The sequence below is a fragment of the Puma concolor genome, chromosome C1 (genome assembly GCF_028749965.1).
Source record: "Puma concolor isolate L17-30 chromosome C1, mPumCon1.1.hap2, whole genome shotgun sequence".
NCBI classification, from domain to species: Eukaryota; Metazoa; Chordata; class Mammalia; order Carnivora; family Felidae; genus Puma; species Puma concolor.
In genome coordinates, this window is record NC_141674.1 from 70,885,417 (window position 1) to 70,910,694 (window position 25,278).

Consider the following 25,278-nt stretch of genomic DNA (forward strand, 5'->3'; position numbering starts at 1 on the left):
CAACCTTTCCCTTTGATCAATGATAATTGATACATAATTAGCAACTTTTCTGCATTGCAATGAATGAGAAGACTGAAAAAGGATCTCTCAGAAGAAATCATTACATGTTAACCATTGTATAAGTGAAGATACTACCAAATTTAGTGTAGTATCTGAAACAAAAGGGCATCTTTCCCCCTCTCTTTAAACCACTTATAAATCCAACGATTTATGGCATTTTGCTGTCAGAATAGAAACTATTCACCGTGACTATTTCTTCATGTTCTCTCCTCCAAAACAAGATTCTTTTCAGAGACGCACTTCCATCATATGTTTTTTCAAGTTTATTTATTTTGAGAGAGAGAGAGAGAGAGAACACACAAGAGCAGGGGAGGGGCAGAGAGAGAGGGAGAGAGAGTATCCCACTCTGTGGAAGCCAAGCCCCAGGTGGGCGGGCCTCTATCCCATGAACTGTGAGATCTTGACCAGCCTAAATCAGGAGTCAGATGCTTAAAAGACTGAGCCACCTAAGTGCCCCACCAATCATATTTTTAACCAGTTCCCTACAGCAGTCAAATAGAGCTGGGTAAACTTTGGGAATTTTTAATTTCTCAAAATACCACACTCAACTAATATGAGTGTTCTGCACACTTTTGTTATTTTTAATACGAGACTGAATAAAGAGGATGTTCAATGGCATAAATTAAGGCATATACAATGTAAGCCAAAGTTTGTTTGACAAAGACTTGAAAATGATGTTCCATAAGCCAAGCCCTTTCTGTGTGCTTCTTGGGGTACACTCACCTTTGGGAGGCAAGACTCAAGATTCCTCAGTCTTCCTTTCCCTTAAAAGACTTACTCGTACATTTAAAGAAATAAACTCAGGAAACCACTATTTTGCTGTTTAAACTTCACAGCAGAGCATCCTTTGTACAAGACAAGAAAACGCAGCTTCTAAAGTATCACAGTGTTCTGCAGCTCACGTACATCAAAGGCACTGAAATGAACTCTTCATGCACGGTCCAGCAGCTCGTGTTTGCATTAGGTCCAGTTCACTGTGCGGGGAGGATTCTCAAGGGAAGGTTTGATTGATTTTTAGGCCAGTTTTGCCTTCCCCTTGGACCCACTTGAAGATGTTATACCTCAAGGTGACTATTTTATTGAAAATAATATAATATTAATTAATTAATGATTACATATAAATAATGGCAAGAGACTAATTGAGGGAGGGATGGTTCAGTTAAATGGTTCCAACAATGTCACTAACAGTGACAGCACAGCTGAGCAATTGATAAATAGTACCAGACATCGAGGGCAGATATAGTGCCTTTTAAATTAATCTTTCCATGTATTTCTTCATGATGAAAACCAATAACAAAAGTGTATTTTAGAGACAAAAAAGATGTTAGAGAAAATATAATCGTTAAAGCAGCAAGACTCGTCTCTTTATCATTAAACCCTCGGAATGGAAATATATCTAGTGATGTAAGATTGTTTCTAATATTATTGACAGAAGGACAGGAAGATCATCGTGTCAGTAACATAGAAAGAAAGAGCTATCACTGCGGAGAACAATCAATGGGAGTGCAATTTTCAATGTTACAAATCATTAAGTTGAAGATATATGAGAATCAGTTTTAAATACAACATATAATCAGAATCTATTGTGAAACCATACAATAAAGATAACTTTTTAAAAACTGCACCAAATCACTAAGGTATTAATTTAATAAAATAAAAACCTGACTTCTGGTATAGTTATTCTGAAGGTTCCCTATCATAAAAAATGAACATAAGACTTCATCTCACTGATGTCTTCAGAAATGCACAAATCAATCTTCATAACCACCCTATTTCTACTATCATTATTATCCCCATTTTACAGATTAGGAAAATGAGAAAGAGGGTATTAAGGAACTTACTAAAGAGCAGACTGGTAGGAAGTGACGGGGCTGAGATTCAAATGCTGGCAGTTCACTTCCTGAATCCTGCCTCTTAGCTACCACGGTGCATACTTCTCATCATTTGGATTAAAGATAAAATTGTAGAGTGTCCAGAGTCCTTTCTGAAGAGAAAGTTTATCTTGAGCTGCTTTCGCCTCCTGAGAGTCTACAACATTAAACATCAATTCTGCTTTCTGCATTACTCATTACCCCTGCTGCTGTAAGGGCCATTCCATGTGGGAACCAGAGCTAGGTCCTCACGTTACCTAGAGGTGTTCCGTGCTAACAGCAATAGAACGTTTTAGGCAATTCCTTACAAATAATTACCTTTTGTTGTAATGATTTGTTTAGGTGACTTTTTCCTGTACTAGAATTTGAGCTCATGGAAAGTGAGGGCGTTATCTTATTAATAATAATTTGTTTCTCTGGTATTTAGCATGGTCCCTGACACAGAGCTGATACTCAATACGTGTTTGTCAAAATGAAATTACCTGCCATAGCCAAGGTAAGCAGCCTTGAAGGAAACAACCTTTAGCCTGCATATTAAACACACAATCATTTTTTAGACCAAATAAGATTTTTTTTTCACAACAACGAAAACATGTTTAGACAATTCCTTGATTGTTCTCCTTCATTCCTCACACAAAATAGATCAAAAAGTCTGAGGCGTTATTCCTCAGAAACCTGTCTTAAATCTGGATCATCTCCACCCCACTGAAGTTTAGGCCCTTGTCCTAACCTATGTGCCCTGCAGTCACAGTGTCCTACTCTCCTGCCTTCAAGGCCTGTGTTCCTCCCTCTCCGCAAGGCCAACATAGGCAACACCATAACATGCAGATCCCATCTCCTCATTACTTGATATAAAAAATGTCCATTGATTCCATTGTATAAAGGGTAAAACCCAAACTCTGAAGAGTGGCATCTAAGGCTTTCGTGATTTGGCCCCAACCTACCTCTCTTCTCCCATCAACACCCCAACATCACACTAAGCTTTTCTGTTGCCTCAGTCAGGCCGTCTCACCTCGGACATCCCCCTGTGTCTGGAGTCCTTCTTTTTTTTTTTTTTTTTTTTTTTTGGCTCTGTATGTTCAAATCCTGCTCACATATCAAGGCCAACCCAACTCAACCCAACTCAATTGCTCCCTTGTGACACTGACACCAGTTCTCCCACAAAGCATACTCATTACTTTTGCTGTACTCCCACCTACCCTCTCGTATCTCCATTGTACTACGTGTCTTCATTAGTATTATATAATAGTGATTATGTATCTCCCCACCAAGAATATGAGTTCTTTTTATCTCAGAGCACAGTTCAGTGGTGTTTGGCAGATAGGAGGCCTAGTTTTGTTTGTGGTGCTCATCAGGCCCTGTTGAACAAAACCAGGAATAGCCAACAAAAATCTTTCATTTATTGATTTTTCTCTACACCTTCTTGTTTCAGAAGAGGCATGGGTGTGGTAATTCTATAATGTTTATAACTACCATTTCCTAAGAACAAATATGACTAATTCTTTACCGATTGGTCAATTCGCCCTTCAATTCAGTATTTACTCAGAGATCTCAATGGTTAGAGAAACCTTTTGGGAAATGAACAAGTACACTGCCCCTTGTCTGAAACTGGCATACTATAAAAGAAAGAACAAAGCAGAGAGGAAGGCTGGAAAATGTGCAGTGGGAGACCCTGAAGGATGCCCCAGATGCCAGATTGGCTTTAGGAGCCCCCAGTCCTAAAATATATCAACAGAATTGTGTTTCATGTGGAAATAAAAACAACAACAAACATTTATTGGGAGGTCCGTGCCAGGCTCAGAACTCTACATAGAACATTCCAATAATTCCCCACAAAACTGCAGAGAAAGCCCTACTCTACCATGAAGAAACTGAGGCCCCGAATCATTGAAACCCAGGTCGTCTGGCGTCTGAGGTCACTCTTTTACTCAGCATCTTACTTAATTGGGAATAACAAAATCTAAGGGTTTTGGTTTTGTTTTGTCTAAAATTCTTCGCTGTGTAAATACCTTACTTTGTGATTTTGAAAGTGAATTTAGTGGGTCCGCAAAAGGTTTTTATTGAATGAATGAAGAGGATTACCACCCAGTAACAAGTTTCCTTAGTCCCATTCTTGGAGAACCTGAAGCCCTATGATAGCCCTCCGGATTTAGAATCATAGAGTCTTCAGATCATCAGTGAGACATTTTTTTATATACAATGAGGAATTTACAGTAGTTTGCTACCAACACTAGTGCTTCCTATTTTCCTCACAACAAGACTCTCATGTAGACAAAGTTGTTATTATTTTTAGGAAATGAACTCTCTCCCACCCAGGAAGTTCACAGCAAAACCAGGGTTGAAACTTATGTCATCTGCTTCCTATTCAGTGTGTTTCCTATTATGTAGGAAAAGTAAATTTAAAACGTAGATGAGAAATAATAAACTACGGAAGACAGTAAAGACTCCAGTCTTTGTAAGGTGTTAATTTCATTTTCCCAAAGCCCTGGGATTACTTGGCAAGGTGTTATGGTGCTATGGAGTCTTTCAGAAATCTGTAACCCCCATTTAATAATTACGCACCTAGGTCAGATCTGCAAACTGCTGTGGAAATTTTTAGCAAATGCAGGGAGAAGCAAGGTCTAGAAGTGGCCTCTCATGGTTTTTCCAGGGCATATAGTCTCAAGAGGTTCCAAGAAGCCACAGAACTTTACAGAGAAGTTGTGACCATTTATCTGCTATCCAGAGAAATAGGACACTAGGACTGTAAGCCAAGTTGCTAAAAAAAAAATATTAATCCAAAGTACAAATAATAATGCAGAAGTGGGATCTGCCTTTACTCTTCCCATACACGTATGATAAGAATTCAATGTTTTAGTTAAAACAACCAAAGTAGGCAATGATTACCATTCTTCAAGTGAGGGCACCATGGCAATGCATCACATGGGAAACGTGGAACGGAATGAGATGAAATGGAGAAACGTAGACATGGTCAGAAAAAACAAATTCCAAAGCAAATTATAAGTAATCTTTGGCTGAGAAACCTGAGGCTAAAATATAAAATCAAGCTAATTTCTGAGGAATCTACTTATCCTTTATTTGTACTAAATGTTTTATGACAAGTCTATTGCTTCAGTTTGGGAAGAATCAAAAACATGTAGAACATTTACTGAATAAATACCAATTTGAGCTAAAATGATATTAGGTTTTGATGATCTACCTATTTTTAGCCTAAGGACTAAATGATTTTCTGACTTCACATTTTCATCATTTTAATGAAAATGAAGTTATATGCTGAAATGGTATTTTCTTAGATTGTATTAAGGTTTATATATTCTAGATTTTTCACATATGCTGTGCTATATATTTTTCCCCTAAATCAAATATATTACACACATGTAGATATATTTTTACTCCTAACAGAATACTGCAGGCTTGAAAATGAATTTTATTATGTTCCTTGACCTTTTTAAAGTTATTTATTCTAATGCTAGCAACAGTCTGTCTATAATATAACAGAGCTTGGCTAAATTTATATCGCTTTGAATCATCCCTGCAAGTTTTTGTCATAACAGTGTCAATTTAGTACTTAAAAGGTTTATGTCTACTTGCACCTGTTCTTAGGACAAGATTTGGAATTTGCTTTTTCTTACTGTATGTTTTTATTACTATATCAAATACTGAAGATCCGCTTGCTGTAAAGATATGAAAATGGCATCATTTCCTTACAACAGTCAAGACACTACTTTCTAAGTCAAAATTTCAACATTTTTGATAACTACGTAAGACAGTTCAGTTTAGATCAGTCTTAGTACCACTCCATATACAACTCTGTAGACACACGGAATAGTCATAGATTTACTACATTTTTAGGAGGGAGATTAATTTGGCAATATTTCACATGGGACCAAACAGAACTGAATGTGATGAAAATTCTTAAGGCTTCCAAAGTGTCTAACATACTGCTTAAAGAAAACCTAGATACGGGGAAAATTTGGTTCAATAAATCTTGCCTCTCATAAATAATCCAACAAACTTTTAATCAATTCCAGCTTTGAGGGAAATTTGTTGTAAACCAAGAGGCCTTTTTTGTTTGCATAAGAAGATGCTTTCAAATGGCAAGTGCTTCTAGATAGACTGTGTGTTACGTACAAAGCTCTTATCTGCTGATGGGTGACAAGAGAACCTCATTAGAGACAAACTTTTATCATGTTAGACCCAAGAAATCATTAATATCTTTTTCTAAAAGCTCGGACCTCATTCTGACTACATTCTTAAGCATTTTATATCACTTTGCATATCACAATTGTGTTGCAAATGTCTAATACAGTTCAGGTTTACCATTAAGGTAATTTACCTGTGACCATCATTCTTGGATCAAGCCATCCCTGTTGAAACCCTGCTTCAAAGATTCCTCCGGAAATGACCAATTCTTTCTCAACTGACAGATTCAAGTAAATTCCTGCACTAGATTTATCAGTGCTCATAATTATACCACCAGTGCATATTTGATAAATGATTAAGTAAATACCTTGATTACTTTATTAATAAATGAATGGTTTAGTTTTTTGTTTTCCAAAGTTTGGTCAACAGAAGATTAGTCCTGGGAAATGAATTTCAATGAAAGGTACCATAGTAAAATTAGTTTAGAAACTGATGTACGTTCTAATCTCTTGCTGAAAACTCTCAACATATCTTAAGATACTAAGGACTCAGGTCCTGAAAGTAGAGAAACACAACCCAAATTTTACACCCAATGTTTTACAAACCTACAGGATCATGGTGATAGGCATTGTTGTCACCATATTCTATACATACATGAATAATCATGAAGGGATAACTCTCTCCAAATTAATTTAAAGACCTATTACCTTCCTCTCTGCAAAATAGCTGTGTTATTTTAGTTTTACGGCACTGTATGAAGTTTTCTACACTTGAAATTATTTCAGGATTTATTTTATAATTTAAAAAGATGTCTAGTCATTTAATTGAATTTATACATATATCTTACAAATTATTTGATAAAATAAGGAGATACCAAACTACCCACACTAGCCTCATCTTTACCTGTCACTGAAAAAAAAGTCAAAAAATTAACTTTTAAGGCATTCATGGAATACTTTAACATTATAAAAATAATTTAAAATTTTTAAAACCATTTTTAAGTCAATATTTATACCATGTTATCGTCAATTCCAAAAACAAAGGCATTCATGCATTCAAGTTCCTACCACATGACAGGATTTATAACCGAAGTGCTTCCTTTCTTTAAAGGAAAAATATTCTAAACTTTTCTGTATAATCACCTTAAAGAACAATGGTATGAATGGCGATGAGACTAGGATATGCTTCTTACTGAGGCTTAGTATGATGTTTTAACGATGACAAAATGATAAAGTCTTAAGAAAAATAAACTTCATAACTAAGATGCTAATATAATTCTATTCAGATTAGTAATACTTTGTTATAAGGAATGATACTAGAGACATATGAAAATATCATTTCTAAATTTTAGAAAGGTTTGCCTTTCAGCTAACTAGGAAAAGAACTGACACCAATTTTGTTTACTCGACCTGACTTTAATAGAAGGTAAAGTTATCCCCATAGTGCTATTGCTGTCTACACAGCAGAAGAAAATTACTGTGAAAATATATTTCATCACCTGAAAGCTTAATTGACCAGTCTCCTCCACTACTAAAAACACGGTGTGTATGTGTAAAACAGAAATAACCATTTGATGACATGTTGTAGCTTTCTTATGTTAAACATTTTTTATTATAGTAATTGAAATAACTTCACCATACAGATATCACATGCTAAAGCATGACAATGCAATAGTAATTGCACATTGTGTTGACATTTCAAGCATATTTTCTGTAACAACATTTGCATTCATACACAGGTAGTAAAGCACATGGGGGATAATTTGAGTCATGATTCATGGTAGCAAAATGTATTGCTTTCAAGCTATTCTTGAAACCCAGAATCTTCAGCAAATCTATTAATATTCGATATTGTAGCGTGTACAGTATTAATTGGATGAACCAACCAGTTCAGGACCAAGAACTGCCATTGTTAGCCTTTGAAAGAGAAATAAGAGCATTATCTGACTACTTTTGTAAAGTAAGCCTTCTTACTTATTTAAAAAATATTAGTCTGTTGAATAATGATTTTACCAACAGTTTCCAAGTTAGTAGGGATGGATAAAATAAAAGTTTTATGTAGCCCTTCTTAGATAATACAGCGCAGTTAGTACAAAATGTGTTACCCGAATCATTTTCCTTCAATATACCATACACCCATTTATGACATGGCGAAAAATCACCAAAAAAGGGCAACAATCTCAAAGAGTGCAATAAGTTTTAATATACTACTTTTTGGTTGCAAGGTTATTCTTTGTATCCATACATCTTGGTTCAAATGGTCTAGACAATCCATGCTTTCTAGGCGTAGAAACTTGGTTCTTAAAAATAGCAGATGAATAGAACTTGATCTAAACACATTTTATCTAAGTTTTACTGTTGCCGAGGCAAAAATACACCACCATAAAATACAAGGAAAACCAATATTTAAAAGGCAGCAGATATCTTTTCTTGACCTTCTCCACGCAAAGGTCAAAACTTCAAAAGGAGCTTAAAGTGAAGAAGATGAGGAGAAGCAAAGAAAAAAGGAAGAAATAAAAAGCAGTGTAAGAAATAAAATTTTCATCATGAATATATTTCTAATTTTTTAATTTATTTGTAAGTACTATTAACCCAAAATATTTACATAACTAATTCAGAACTTGAAAACATAAATTTCTCAATTTAAAGAGCAAAGCCAATTTTCAAAAATTAAGTCACAGCAACACAACTATTTGAAGTTACACTTTTTATTGCTTAGCCCTTAAAACTAGGTAAGCTAAGATTTGAAATGTAAATTAGCATTACAGAAAAGAAAAGGAAGGTATTTTCTGTCACTCTTCTCGAGGTATTTGCTATTATTTTTAAAGAATACCCTTTTAAAAATGAATCAGTGCTTTATAGAAACCTAGAAATAATAGAGTTTATGCAACTATCAATTTTTGTTACACTGAAAAGGTCAAATAATGTGTATGTTTAGATTTAAAAAGAATTTTACATAATGGCTTTGACATGCTAAAGACAAAAGCACTTGGATTAATTTATATTACAATGTGAAATTTCAAGTTAGATAACTTCCAACTTGAAATTCTATAATCATATGCTTTCCAAATTAAAAAGAGAATTAGAATGAAATCCTTGATGTCTACAAGCCACTATCATCTAGTTGTTTGTAAATACTACATGAAAAGAAAACTGAGTGTTTTTTTGTTTGTTTCTGTCTGAGTTTGGCTCATTTTAGTTTTAGGGAGGAGAAACTAGTAGGCAATTTTTGTGTAGTTAGACCTAATTTAGACATATGGAAAAAATATGTATAAGTCTTTGCATCTGGCAAAGGTTATTTCCATATTTGATCCTGTTATAGCTTCATTTTCATACACACAAGGTAAATGAAATGCTAGTAAAATAAAATTTGTTGCTAATAAAAATAAATAAAAATATGAATCACAATAGTTGGATTACATAAAACAAATGCTAATTAATTACAATGCTTGATAATTAAAGTGAAAACAAATCTGTAATCTCATACCATATTCATAGATGATGATTTAAAATAAAGATTGCTTTTTATATAATTCTGGAAATCATTGCAATCATATACGGTTCTGGAAAGCATTCTGATCTTAGATTAACAGAATGAGTAGAGATATGTTTTCTCTAACAGAATGAAGATACACTTTCAACTTAAGTAACCCAAATTCCCTACTAAAAACTCCTGTGAATATTGAATAACTTCTGGAGTTTTTCAAATAAAGTTATTTTCTCTCCTGGAAAAGAGAGAGAGAGAGAGAATCAGACCCGTACTATCACTTATATTAATATGTTTTAACCCTATGAATAAAAAATTTATAATAAAAACTAAGGAATATTTTATACCTCTAAAACATTTCCGTGGCCGCTAGAGACTTTCATGGTTTACTAGTGTATCTTCTCTTCTTAGTTTCTCATTAGGGAATAAGCACTATAGTAACCATAGTCCACAGCATACCAGGTAGCATATATAAATAATGAGCACATGGCTTTTATTCACAACTTTATCACATCAAACTAGATCAGTATAAATATGCAAATGTGAGCAATAAAATTCTGGTGTTCAAAAAAAGCCAGCTCTAAGTAGCTAGAGAAGTGAAATTTGTTCATTGGGTAGTTTCACACATTTTAACTTATTTTTGGTTTTTAAATTGTGTGTGTGTGTGTGTGTGTGTGTGTGTGTGTGTGTGTGTATGTGTTTTCTAGGGGGAGAGGGTTCATCCCCATGTTAAACATTCTTCTTTTTTGTTTTAAATAAAAATTTTAGTCTTCTATCACTGAGGACAGAAGTTCCAAAGCACCCACTCTAGCATAAGAAATAACCATTTTGATTTAAATTAATGCAAGTGAGTGACCAACAAACTGGGTTGATATCATATACCAGACACTTGAAATTATGTCTCATTCATGGAGAAATCATGAATTTAAAACAAAGATGATTTAAAAAAATACTTCATGAAAAGACCCACTTGCTGATCACTCTTAAAATGATTTTGTAATATCCCAATTTTTACATTATTAATTCTAAGAAATCTGCAATGAATTTAGTAATTCACAAAGTGGAGTCACAAATACTCAGAGTTAAAATGTAACTTCCTTTATCCTGACATCCTCATCCCCTTTTTCCACAAAGATAATAACAAATTCTTCTTTGGGATGCATCTAGCAAGGAAAAGTATCTATTGGAATATGGACGTTAGGTAGTCATAAAGAATCAAGTAGCGATAATTTAAGGAAAAACCTATTTTAGCCTATCACAGCCTCAGAATATGGCTCTAAAAGCAAAATGTATCTAACTTACAACTTCAGGTTGCTAATTATCCAATTTGTAAAGTAAAACCGGACAGTTTGCCTCTCTTAAGTTCTCCTGCTTTGGGGCCATTTCTTGATTTACTGAAAACAGTTTCTAGGATAGTAAAAGGTAAAACTTTCCTACATTTTGCCAATAATTAGCATCTGTGAGAAAATAAGACTGTTGGGAGAAGTTTAAACAAACTTCTAAAAGATGAATATCACAATTTCTAAGGACTTCCATGTCAATGATACTGCTGTGTTGATATTTTTATGGAAAACTGAATGCTCACCCACCGTTTTTGAAACTGTAAGCAAGAAAAGGAAGTAAACTGCTAAGAAATTCATGCAGAATAACTTTACACATGAAGAAAACTTCATACTCTATTTTGATTTTTGAAAATTCTCAAGGGTACATCCATGACTAATAATATTTAGTAATCCAAATCTTCCATTTGCAATAATTTAGATTATTTTCTATGGTACAATGTGAAACTCTTTATTAGACTTTGCAATGTTAGTTGGTCTCAACATTGAGAGACTTGTAAGTGTGACACATTACCCTATAACTCCAAAATGAGTTTGAAATGTCAACTCTTCTACTTCTGAAGAACAGAAGAAATTGTATTTAACCATATGTACCCATTGGAGATATACTTTCCAAATAAAAGTGAGTGATATGAGATACAAAAATCAGATGGAAAGATTTTGTTATTACCATCATTTTCTGTTCTTTTATGTGACTCCCAATGAAACATAAAAAATGAAAGCTAGTTTATGTTTTGTTTACTTTAACCCACTGGATTGTCTTCCATTTTAGGTCATTATATGATCTTACTAGATCCTTACTGAAAATGTACATCATCACAAGTAGCTAAATTTTCATATGGAGAAATAAAAATGTTGGGAATTTCAGGTTGGGATTTTTATAGTAGTTTGCAGTGTGCTGTAGTAATGATAAACCCGTCTTATATTTAATCCTATCATCAAGCAACACCAGGCTTCTAGCTTTGTTTTTCATTTTAAATGGCTACTATATATAAGAGAATTAATAAGGTATTATACTATTAATGCTTTTTCAAGTCAAAAGATGTGTTGTCTAGAAAATAATTTAACACTGAAATGGGATCTTCAAGATCAATTCTGTTTTATATATTCTGCAGCAAAAATAACATTTCTAGTAGGAACGTATTAATTATAAACCTAGCAAATTCTAGACATTCACATATTTGTGTAAACAATTTTAGCATGGTTTATTACATTTCCAGAAAGGTTAAGTCTTATATCCAGTTTTCTGCTAATTCTTCTTTCATATATTATAATAAATATATATGTATTATTTGAGTGCACATGTGTATATATTTTCACACATATATGTCATATATACATAAAACAGCACTTAATGGTCACTTTCTTTGCATGTTTAAATTGGAGGGAAAAAATGAATTGCTATTATGCATAATCCATGGTGATCTTCCTTTCTGTTTCACAAATGGCCATATCGGGACGTAAACAAAACATTGGAGCGAGTCATTCCAGGTGAACTGTATTTCAAGGTGTAGGTTGGTGTTCTCATGAAGAATTGTGTACTTCCTGGTAATAAATACCTATAAATGACAGTTAAAAAGTTATACTTTCACAAACAAGTTAATATGAACATGTCTCACTAAAGTGTTCTTGGTTAATACTTTATATATCCTACATGAAAAACAATACTATAACAACAATGCATTCAACATAAAAAATGCCCTCTCCCAGACTGAGGTGGGGAGGTGGGAAGGTGCTCATAAAAGCCTTACCTAAAGAGCTGCCTATAGATGCAATATATGACGATCTCAGTGTCCTAAGACATCCCATATAGGGCCATTATACTCACATGCTAGGAAACTATTTGCATGGCTCATGTTAATTTGGAATTCATTGTTAATCTCTATAAATAATGTGTGAAACTAGTCAAATATTTCTTAAAAGTATGTGATATGAGAATTTGGCTAGCCACATTAGTAATTATTGTTTGTTTCAAGGATGTTGGAACCACTAGTTATAATTTAAAAACATTTCATCAATATATTAGGACTAAGGTAATCTAAGAGAAAAATTAAAGATTAAAATTCATAACTATAAAATTTATATTCCTAGACCACATAGTTCTTATGGTAACAGAACACCAAAAACAATCATGATTACAGGTTACATGCAATCCTTGCAGCCAAACGTATTTGAAAATACGTGAATTATCCAGATTTTAGAACAATATAGTGTATATACTATATATGATATAATATCTCCATGGGGGCTTGGGGCAGCATCCTGAAATCAAATCATTAATATTTCTGTATTTAAATGTATGCATACTTACAATAAACAGGATGAAAACAATAAATAACTTCATGTCAATTCAGGTCAGGTCAGATTTGCCAATAAAAAGGTTACTCTTCCTTTTTAGTTTTCAGAGATTTGAGAATAAGGAATTGTAAACAAGAATGTGCACCTGTATAATTTGTTTCTCTCTGGAAAAACTTTGATTAGCATTAGGCCACTCCAATCTATATATCTAGAGAAAAATGGAAATCCACAAGGAAATCCACATGAGCAAATGCACATAAACATAGCTATTAAAAGTATAAGTCTTGGTAATGATGAGAAGGACATGGTATAAAGTCAGGACAAAGACATCTATGAGGAATTTCCAAAACTATAGTCAGCAATAGAAGGAGGTTTGAAATTTTTGAAAAAATAAACAATGGTAGAGCATCAACTCATTTATTTTTTTCACGTGACTTTAGAACAGCAACGGTATCACACTTCCAGAGATACACAAAGAAACTGACAGCCAAGAGTACAATTAGCTACCTATTCTACATTAAATAATGTTGATAATTACTATACCTCTATGTCAACAGAAAATTACACTTATAGTTGTATTATATGAATTTTATAGAAGAATGTGAATTCCTTATGATCAAGTTGCATACAGCATTCAAATTAAAATGGAATTCTCTATAATATTCATAAACATCACTTTATCATGAATTATCTAATAATATCCTCTAAATCTATTACCTAGTACCACAAACTATAAATAATTGCTCAAATCATTAAGTTAATAGAGCAGTAAAATAATACAACAAACCAAATTAAATCAAAATTGCACAATGGGTGATGAATAATGAAACAATTGATTTCTCACATCACAGATTATATAAATTATTTTCTTAATATCACTTGGGTAATTTATATGGATTAATTATTATGTCAAGAGCTAGTGGAATCATGATGATTAATCTGACGTCTTCTGTCATGAAAAGACTCCCTTCCTATCTAAGGCAGAGGTGCAAAAGAAAATAAGGTGTTTGACCAAAACCCACTACTTTGTATTGGTTGAGAGTTATTCTTCTACTGAAAATGCATCCTGATTATATTGATAATTTTCAGAGTAAACAATAACTTCTACCAACTTCCTTTTGAAGAATTTCTGAGCAAAAGTTACTACTGACATTACAATAATATCCACATATCTGTTTGAGTTCAAGATCTCCATTCCGCAGATGAAAAAAATAAAATAAGAACACGAAGTCCAGGGGTAGCTATACTATTTTATTTAACCTATGTAACATTTAGTGTTTTCTGTGTGCTCACCACTATTCCAATTGCTTTGCAAATATTAACTCATTTACTTCTCAGAACAATTCTATACAGTAGATATTATTGTATGCTTCATTTTACACATGAATACACTAAAGCATAGGGGGGTCAAATGTCTTGCACACAGTTACACAGCCAGTTAATGGCAGAGCTCAGATTCAAATCCATGTGCACCAACTCCAGAATCAGTGCTCCTAGCTACTGTATTATATGGCCATTTCTCTGTGTGAATCTCAATTTTAAAACCAATGGATACAATGATTATACTCAGTTTTTCAAAACTATGAAGTGTAAAATAACCTAGAAAGTAGAAAAAAATTATACATCCACAAACCTAAACTTTTTAATAGAGGCAGAAAAAGCTAAAATGAAACTTTTTCTGAGGAAAAAAGTTCAGTATGAACTAAAAAAAGCATATGAAATTACATTGAAAGAAACACTTTGTTTCCCTAAAGCAAGTGCTGTGGGATATTTTAAAGCATAACAGGGAAACACAATGGATTATATGCCTTAAAATCTTCATTAATATCTCTTGGGAGATTCCACACTAGCTGAACATCAAAGATTATTTTTGAAATGTTCTTTGCAATGATATTAAATAATACAATTTGATCATTTTTAGCAAGAAGAAGATCTCTGGGAAGTACATTTATAGCCTATATATATCTATCTAAAGATTTTGTGTTAAAGCACCAAAAAAATGTGAAAAGTTTAGTTCTACCTTTACTCTAGCTTAATCTTGATGTACAAAAATAGCTAATTTGTAGATACCAAGGAAAAATACCTCACGCTTATACCCTCACTTCTCATCTCTGAGGCTAGGTGTGCACAACCTCACATATCCATCACATAGACATAAAACATGTATTTGTCTAATTTCTACTTGACGTAGAATTGGTTGGCCTGTCAATGCCAACTTATTGCTGACCACGGAGGATCTCTGGAATGTGAGCATTACAAGACTGGTAGGGAATTAGCCTTGAAAACTTAAGCTACACCCACCTTCCAAGATTGTCCTAGAGTAAGATCAGGGCCCCTCAGACCCCAAAATAAACTCAGCTTCTAGTTTGGGGAACAAAGGTAAATGAAGCTCATCATAATATTTTTCCTGTGTTTAATTTTTTTTCTATTGTGGTAAAAGATATATAACATGGAACTTACTAGTTTTATCATTTTTAAGTGTACAAATCAGTGCATTAAATACATTCACAATGGTTGTGTAACCATCACCGCGATATAGTTCCAAATGTTTTCATCCCAAACAGAAACTCCTTGCCCTTAAACACGAAATCCCCATTTCCTCCTCCTCCCATTCCATGGTAACCTCTATTCTACTGTCTCTATGAATTTGTCTAGATATTTTCTAGATACCTTATATAAGTGAAATCATACTATACTTGTCCTTTTGTGTCTGGCTTATTTAATTAGCATGCTTTCAAGGTTTGTCCATGTTGTAGCATGAGTCACAATTTTATTCTTTTATATAGACTATTTGAATAATATTCCATTGTATGTATATATCACATGGTGTTATCCATTCATCAGTTGGTGGACACCTAAGTTGTTTCCACCTTTTGGCTATTGTGAATAATGTTGCTATAAATATTGCTGCACAAGCATCTGTTTGTGTACTTGTTTTCAATTCTTTTGGGTTTATACTGAGGAGTGAAATTGCTGGGTCATACAGCAATTCTATATTTAACTTTTTGGTCAATTACCAAATTGTTTTCCATAGCAGCCACATCACTTCACATTCTGAGATAGCAATGCATGAGGGTTCCAACTTCTAAATATCCTCACCAACACTTATTATTTTGCATTTTGGGGATAGCAGCCATCCTAATGAGTGTGGATTGTCCCATTGTTTTAACTTTGATTTGAGGTACGGGGTGGGGGGAGCTCTAGTCCCACTTCTGCCATTGCTAGCAATGTGGATTTAGATAAGCTATTTAACCTCCAAGAGACTCAGTTTTCAGTTTTCTCTTCTGAAGAGTCCAATAGATTCTGCCATGCCTGTTTAATAGAGTATAGAGCCAAAGAAATAGTGCACAAAGGTGAAATATTATTTATGTGTTATGAAATCAGCCTCACTAGGCAAGGCTACCCCTGTTCTGAGATAGATGTTTCAAGCTATCTTGGCCTAGGGCCATAATGGTACCATGTCTTTAACTCAATTGTATAGTACACATCTGAAAATGTATAAAACATAAACGTCTAGCTTAATGAATATTATAAAGTGATTACTTGTAAAATTGATACCCAGGTTAAATAACTGAATATTCCTAACATTCCAGAACCCTATACTATAGCACCCTCCCTCCTTTCCAGTATCTTCCCCATTTTTTTTATAGACTGTTCTGATTTTTCTTAGAAGTTTGTAAGATTTTTCTAAAAATCTTACACAGGTTATGCAGGCTGCAAATACCTTCTTCCATTCAGTGGCTTGTTTTTTAACCCTCTTAGGATATATTCTAATGAACACATATTCTTAATTTTAATGTAGCAAAATCCATTTTTTCATTTATGATGTGCACTTTTGGTCCTATTTTTTATAATCTTTGCATACCTCAAAGTCATGAAAATATTTTACTATATTATCTGCGTAATCTTTGGTTTTGTCTTTCACATCTGTATAGTCAATTCACTGGAAATGATTTTTGTACATGGTATCAGTAAGTTCAAGTTTCCTTTTTTTATTACTATTTAGAAACCTAATTGCCTCCACACTATTTTTTAAAACAAATTTCTTTTTTCCCATTTGTCATAAATCAAATGTACCTCCCTTTCTCATAAATCAAGTCTCTATATATGCCTGGGTCTACTTATGACTTTCTGAATGCTTCCGTCGGTCTATTTATCTATTTGGCAATATTACACTATTAAATTAAATTACTTTAACTTATTAAAAGTCTTAGTACACTACCGTTAATAAACCCTACCATTTTATTTTTCTATTTCAAGAGTGTCCTAACTATTCTTGGCCCTTTGCTTTTCTATATAAATGTTAGAATAAGCTTTTGTGAAATACTGTGCCCCCCCCCAAAAAAATAATTTGTTGGAATTTATACTATGATTACACTGAATTTAGAGATGTTCAGATCTATGTGAGATGTGACATTTGATGATATTGATTCCAATAATGAACAAGGTATATCTTTCCAGAGTTTACATTTTCCTACCTAAAAGTCTTACGCATTTTTGTTACATTTATTCCTAAGTATTAACTATTCTTTGATGCTACTGAAAATAATATCGTATCTAAAATTTCATATTTGAGCTGTTTATATAGAAAAAATACAATTGATTTTCTTGACCTTGATTTCATTAAAACTATTAAATTTACTTAATAATTTATCTGTAGATTTATTTAGATTTCTATGAAATAATCATATCCACTAGCATTGAGTTTTACTTTAGTGCCTTTTATTTCTTTTGCTTGCCTCATTGAACCAGCTAGGACCTCTAGTACAGTAATAAATAGAAGTGGTAATAACAGGCAATCTTGTCTTATTCCTAATCTCTTAAGGAAATCCTTCAACATTTCATCATTAGGCATGTTGGTTGTAGGTTTTTTGTAGTTATTCTTCATTAAATTAAAGAATTTCTCTTTTGTTTCTAGTTTGAATTTTTAAAAAAACATGTACCCTGAATTCTATCAAGTGATGTATATGTATCTTTTAAAATGATCTTTTATCCTATAAAAATTACATTGACCACTTTTTACTGTTATTGCACCCTTAAATTGAAGCAATAAACAGAAGTTGGTCATGATACATTATCCGATTTAAAGTTTCTGGGTTCATTTTGCTAATATTTCATTTAAGACTTTTGCATCTACATTGGAATAAGATTGAGCTGTCACTATCCTTTGCCATAATGTCCTGGTTAGGTTTTAGTATCAAATGTATGGTGGCCTCATAAAACAAGTTGGAGAATGTTCCCTCCTTGTCTGTTCTCTAGATGGGCTTAATAGAATTGGATAGTGAAAACCTATGAATCTAGAGTGACCTTTGAGAGGGTTTTTAATTACTGATTCAATTTCTTCAATAGTCAAGACTATTTAATAATTTCTATATAAGACTTCCTAACAAGAAGTTGTGTCACTTTTGGTAATACATATGTCTTTTTCCAGGAATTTGTTAACCTAATCTCAATTACCAAATTTATTGGCATGAAATTGTTTCTGTTTTCTTACAAAATTTTCAATGTTTGTAGGATCTGTAGTAATGTCTCCATTTTTGTTCTTGATGTTAACTATTTCTGGCTCTTGTATTCTTGAGCAGTCTCACAAGTTGTTCATCAATTTTACTAGTCTTTTCAAAAACACATTTTGGCCAAGTTAATCTTTATTGTTTGTTTCATTATTGTTAATTTCTGCTCTCCTTTCTCTGTATTCTTTGGGTTTATCTTAATGTCATTTTGTCATTTTTCAAAATGGTTACTGATATCATTAAATTTGTGCCTTCCTCTTGCCTAATGCCAATTTATATAAATTGTCTATAAATATGCCTATAATAATGATTTTTTATATACTGTAATTTTTATTATAGTATTTTTGTTATAAATCCATTCAAAATATTTTCTTATGACCATTAAGATCTTTGATCTTCTTTGATTCATCAGTTACTTAGAAGCATAATTTTTTTATCTTTCCAAAGTATGGATATTCCAATTATAATCTTTGCTATTATTTTCTAGTTTAATGGCATGGGGTCTGAAAAAAAACTCTGTATGAGTTAAGTCTTGTGAAATTTGTTGAAATATGTTTTGTTATTCCACTATATGATTGATTTTTGTAAAAATTCCTGCTGTGCTTGGTATTTTATATTCTGAGATTATTAGATTCACTTCTGTACATGACAGTTAAGTCATATATATGACAGTTAAGTCTGTTATATTGTTAAGATGTTCTATATCTTTAATTTATATATAGATAGATAGATCTCCATCTATGGTTGTAGATCTATTTTTCCTTGTAATTCTGTTAACTTCTGCTTTGCAAAACATCTGGATGACTGTTACTCCTAGGAATCTAAGGGTATCCCCATCTTTGGCAGACCTTGAACTGCTACTTTTTTCCCTTAGGCCCATGAGTCTATCAAAAGTACTACTCAGTACTGGGGCACCTGGATGGCTCAACTGGTTAAGTGTCTGACTTTGGCTCAGGTCATGATCTCACAGTTTGTGAGTTCGAGCCCTGCATCAGGCTCTCTGCTCTCAGCTCAGAGCCTGTTTCAGATCCTCGGTTCTTCCACCTCTCTGCCCTTCCCTCACTCTCTCTCTCTCTCTCTCAAAAATAAACATTAAAAAAAAAAAAAAAGTACTACTCAATACTAAAAAGCACTCATTATGTACCCAATTAACTCTCCAATGTCTTCAAGCAAAGGTATCAGTATTTTGTCTAGCTTTTCTAGTTTGTATTAAAAGGAAGATTTGTCCAAAAACCTAGTGCTCATTACCGAAGGCAGAAGTTTGAACTCAAAATGTTTTGAACTAAAAATGTTTTTAGCCATGAAACACCTTGTGAAATGAGCTTATATGGAAGCTCAGTATATGAAATATAGAAACACATTTTAATTCTAGTATCCTGGAGATAGAGAGAGAGAGAGAGAAAATATATACATATATATATATATGTGTGTGTATATATATATACACAATAGATATATATATGAAGAAAATAGAGATAACATATATATATGTTATCTCTATTATGTTATCTCTATCAGATAACCTGTCTGATTCCTACATTTCTCTCTCAAATGGTTCTGAACTTGGGCAGAAATAGAGGGTGTGTGTACTAATATCCATCCCCCAAAATGCTTATAATCACCATACTTGGGTTATAGTGAGCATTTATCAGAAGTCCAGAACTCAAGGTTCCAGAGTCAAGAATATCTCTTCTGACCACCAAAAGGGGGAGAAAATAAAAAGGCCTGAACCAACTGCAAGGTGTAACTTCTTCCTCCAGAATGACCTCACTCTATTTTTGGCTGTCTACAAAAGTTATAAGATCCCTCAACAGAAAATGGGTTACAAAATCTGTAATTGCAAGTGTGACATTAAAGATTTTGAAACCATGCTTCCTAGACTGGAACTTAAGATTTTTCTGATCATCCTTCCAGAGTATCACTCTTTAAAATGAAGCCTCTTCATTTATATATTGTAATATTTCAATAATGACCATCATTCTTTCAAACCATATGAAAATACCAATGAAAGTAATATAAGTTGTAGTTCAATAATTTGCTTCAAACCATTAAACTGTAGAATATTGTTTTGATATTTACATATTTCAAATATTAATGGCTAGCTTTATCTTTACCATTGTTCTAATCAAGCAGCTTCTAAAGGTAATGCAACAGTCAGAATCCAATACAAAGATTAAAAATACATCTTTCAATACTTTTTGTTAAATATATTCCAAGCCATTCTGCTGTTGTAAGTCAGTTTATAGAAAGTTAGCTTTATTATATTCTCTGTGATTTTTATAATAAACAGATTAATTTCTAGGTATTTCAAAAAGAAAATCCAAGCTATGGTGGTTCTATTTTCCTCATTGCCTATTCAACTGTTAGTTGAATACTATCATCTTTTGACTATCATTTAGTTTTTCAAAGTCATGGTTTATTCTCTTTTCTTTCTTTCTTTCTTTCTTTCTTTCTTTCTTTCTTTCTTTCTTTTAATGTTTTATTTATTTTTGAGACAGGGAGAGACAGAGCATGAACAGGGGAGGGTCAGAGAGAGGGAGACACAGAATCTGAAATAGGCTCCAGGCTCTGAGCTGTCAGCACAGAGCCCGACGCGGGGCTTGAACCACGGACCGCGAGATCATGACCTGAGCCGAAGTTGGCCGCTTAACCGACTGAGCCACCCAGGCACCCCTGGTTTATTCTCTTCTATCTTGAGTAGTACTTCAATGTATATATACTAAAAATGAAGTCGCATATCCATCTTTAATTCTAATGGGAACTATGATTGTACAGAAAAATCCTAAAATGTACTTCTTTTTTACTCTGTGTATTTTTGCAGCTTGAAAACAACATTATTTTTTATGATTTGGAAAACTACCTATTTTAACTGGACAATATTAAAAAAAAAATTAAAAAAAAAAAGATTTAAAAAAAAAAAAAAAAAAGGGGCGCCTGGGTGGCGCAGTCGGTTAAGTGTCCGACTTCAGCCAGGTCACGATCTCGCGGTCCGGGAGTTCGAGCCCCGCGTCGGGCTCTGGGCTGATGGCTCAGAGCCTGGAGCCTGTTTCCCATTCTGTGTCTCCCTCTCTCTCTGCCCCTCCCCCGTTCATGCTCTGTCTCTCTCTGTCCCAAAAATAAAATAAATAAACGTTGAAAAAAAAAATTAAAAAAAAAAAAAAGATTTTTAACTGGACAATATTTATTAAAATTCAGTTTTTAAATGGAACTTAACAAAATTCACCTCCCATAGATTTGTTTGGTGATGAAAGGAGAAGTGGAGGCATACTGAACAACAAAAATTAAACTAAAGGCATCTTCCCAACTTATCAGGCTGATGGATAAATCTGAAATATCCTTATTGGAGCAAAAAGTTTATTACCATTTTTTGGATGCTTTTACTTGGCTTTTGAAAGCAAAAGTATATAAACCAAATAATCTCGTTTCCATGTAGGTTATTTCTGTCACCTTCAGGTTTGTGGCTGTTGTCCTTGTTTGGTCCTTCAAAGGTAAAGACTGTGCAAATTAAAAGTCTTTTGTAGATAATAGCAGGTATGAATTTTTGGTCTTTAGCTTTTTCTCTAGGTATATAAATGAAAAGAGACTTTCAATTGCAAACTGCATTGTGGAATTACTTTATATAAAACTCACAGGGTGTAGAAATGTAAACAAGTACCTGGAGTTACTCCAATCAGTACCAGGGCCTGACAGTGATCCTCTTGTGTCAGTTGCATACTTGTAAACCACTAGCAGGCACTGTTTACAAAGCTCAACCAGGCGCTGGCAACATTGGAGCTGCAAAGGAGTCACCACCTCCGGGCTTTTATTGAAAATACTCTCCCAAGAGGATCTGTGGGCATGGAAACAGACATGACCTCATGTGGCTGTTAAAAAAGGCAACCAGCTTTATCACTTACCTAGCAACAAACCAATAAGGAAAAGTAGAAGTGGCCTCAGAACATGTGAAGTGACTGCAGGTGGTTGAAAGGTATAAAATAAATATATATTTGAAAATTAATCTTTATATTAAAAAACACAACATAGAATTCATATGCTATCTGTCTCTAAAGACTTTACTGATACCAACTGTGGGTAGCTATCAGCATGGCTTCCTAACACCTCCTAAAAATTTCGATTACTCTATATTAAAGTATATGTAAAATATCGAGCTTATTTCTCAAAAGTTAGGTATTCTAAAACTTTAAGCTTTCTAAAGTCCTTGTTATCTTTACCTTTATATTAATAATAATCCCAAGATCTGAGGAGTTAAAATGGTGGAATAGTAAGGGGACCCTATACTTGTCTCTTCCCTTGAACATAGCTAGACCAACATCAAACCATTCTGAACACCTAGGAAGTAGATCTGAGGATTAACAGAAAAATCCGCATAATTTGAGACAAGAGGAAGGCAGAGGCAGGTACTTGGTGCAGACAGGTGAACTGGGGGAGAGAAAAGCTGCAGTGCTGCTGAGCGGAGCTATTTTCATGGAGAGGAGAAAGACAGAGGTGGCTGCAGGGAGAGAGCAGCACTCGGGTTTGCATAAGAAAACACCCCCCTGAAAGCAGCTAGAGAGAAAGAGTGAAAACACACACAGGGGACTGCACAAGAAAATGGTTCCCCAAAACCACCGGAGGGGGGGAAGGAGAGGGTTTCAATACCGCCAGTTTTTTTATTAAACAGCTGAGCACAGAGTCTGAAGTTTCAGAGATCAGACTCTGGTGTTGTCCGGGCCCCAGGAGCAGGCAACTGGCCTGAGGATCCCCTAGGTCCCATAGGGAGAAATGGTTCCTCTGTTTGGAGTACATTTGGTAGAGGTGATACAACCTCTCTGTGGGTAAAAGACAAGGTGGGCACCATCAAGCTGCCACCGATATAGGAAGAAAGATGCCAGTTGAGGCCAGCAAATCCTGGAGCCAGCTGTGTGTTGTGATTTACCATAAACTCTGAGTACTGCCACTGCACGGTGGCATGACCATTTCCTGGGACAAGCCGGCCACAGAACAGTGAGATCCTCCCCCATAAGATCACTGAGGGTCTGAACTGTAAAGGTCTCTGAAGTGTGGGGTTTTGAAACACAGCTGTGCCTGAGATAAAACTCTGGAGAGAGGCACTGTTTGATAGGTGGACAGCTCAGACACAGACAGGGTAAGGCAGGGAGCTGATGGAAGCAGTGGACACAGGAAGGGTGGCTAACCATGCATCTGTGAGGGCGCAAACTTCCCTCCCTGGAGACTAGAGAGTGGGGTGAAGCCATTTATCATTATTAGCCCACCAACACTGATCCACCCCAATGAGCTAAACAGTGCCTCCAAGTGGAGAATAGAGCCATTACACAAAGGCCCCCTTGTGCCCTCCAGGCACATCTCCATTAGGACAAGTTGGCCTGAGAATCTGAGCAGCAGACCCCTCTCCCAGAAGCCCAGCACAAATCCTTTCCCTGAGTTTAGCCTACCATAGACTACTGCAAAGTTTCAGCTCTAGGGGAAACCTGATCTAGTTTCATTTGGTTTTTTTGTTTGTTAGTTTGCTCATTTTGTTGTTGGTGCCTCTGTTTTTGTTGTGGTTTTCTTCTCTTTTGTTTCTTGGATACAGAATGGACACTTTATTTTTTTAATTTTTAATTTTTTTCTCTCTTCTTTCCTCTTTTCACTTTTTCCTATCAAGCTTCTCTTAACTAGCAGACCAAAATACACCTAGGATCTAGCTTCCTTTATTTGATTTTTAAAAATTTTTAAACTTTTATTCCATTCTATTATTATTATTGTTGTTGTTTTCTTCCTCCAAAATGACAAGATGGAGAAAGTCACCTCAAAAGAAAGAACAGAAGGAAATGATGGCCAGGGATTTAATCAATGCAGATATAAGTAAGATGTCTGAACTAGAATTTAAAACAATGATTATGAGGATACTAGCTGGGCTTGAAAAAAGCACTGAAGACACCAGAGAATCTCTTTCTGCAGAGACAAAAGAAGCAAATTCTAGTCAGGCTGAAATTAAAAATGTTATCACTGAGATGCCAACCCAGTGGAAGACATAAAAACGAGGATGGATAAGGCAGAGGAGCAAATAAGCGATACAGAAGATAAAAATTATGGAAAATAATGAAGCTGAAAAGAAGAGGGAAACAAAGGCCAGGGATCACAAAGGCAGACTTAGGAAACTCAGCAATTTATTAAAACATAATAACATTTGTATCATAGGAGTCCCAGAAGATGAAGAGAAAGAAAAAGGGAAAGAAGGTTTATTTTAGCAAATTATAGCTGAAAACTTCCCTAATCTGGGAAAGGACACAGACATCAAAATCCAAGAAGCACAGGGAACTCCCATTAAATTGAAAAAAAGTTAGCCATCACCAAGATATATAGTCAAATTCACAAAATAAACAGACAAGGAAAGAATCCTGAAAGCAGCAAGGGAAAAAAAGTCCTTAACCTACAAGTCCTTAACCTGAAAACAGATCAGGTTAACAGCAGATCTGTCCATAGAAACCTGGCAGGCCAGAAAGGAGTGGCAAGATATATCCAATGTGCTGAATGGGAAAAATAGACACTCAAGAATACACTATCCAGCAAGGCTGTCATCCAAAACAG

General features: G+C 34.3%; 1 protein-coding gene across 6 annotated transcripts in view; it reads right to left on the reverse strand.

The window, feature by feature from the left end:
* Positions 1-7,655: 7,655 nt before the first annotated feature.
* Positions 7,656-25,278, reverse strand: part of TTLL7 (tubulin tyrosine ligase like 7) — a 143,552-nt gene continuing 125,929 nt past the window's right edge. For 4 of the 6 annotated variants that reach the window (XM_086717406.1, XM_025912128.2, XM_086717404.1 and 1 more), the window contains exons 20-21: positions 22,364-22,537; positions 7,656-12,459 (exon numbers count right to left, since the gene is read on the reverse strand). In XM_086717406.1, the coding sequence (XP_086573532.1) occupies positions 12,339-12,459; positions 22,364-22,537 (295 nt within the window). In that variant the 3' untranslated portion in view covers positions 7,656-12,338. Of the gene's footprint in view, positions 12,460-13,211; positions 13,407-22,136; positions 22,267-22,357; positions 22,538-25,278 lie in introns of those variants that run through there. The other 2 variants (XR_015254825.1, XM_086717407.1) reach the window with 2 other exon arrangements.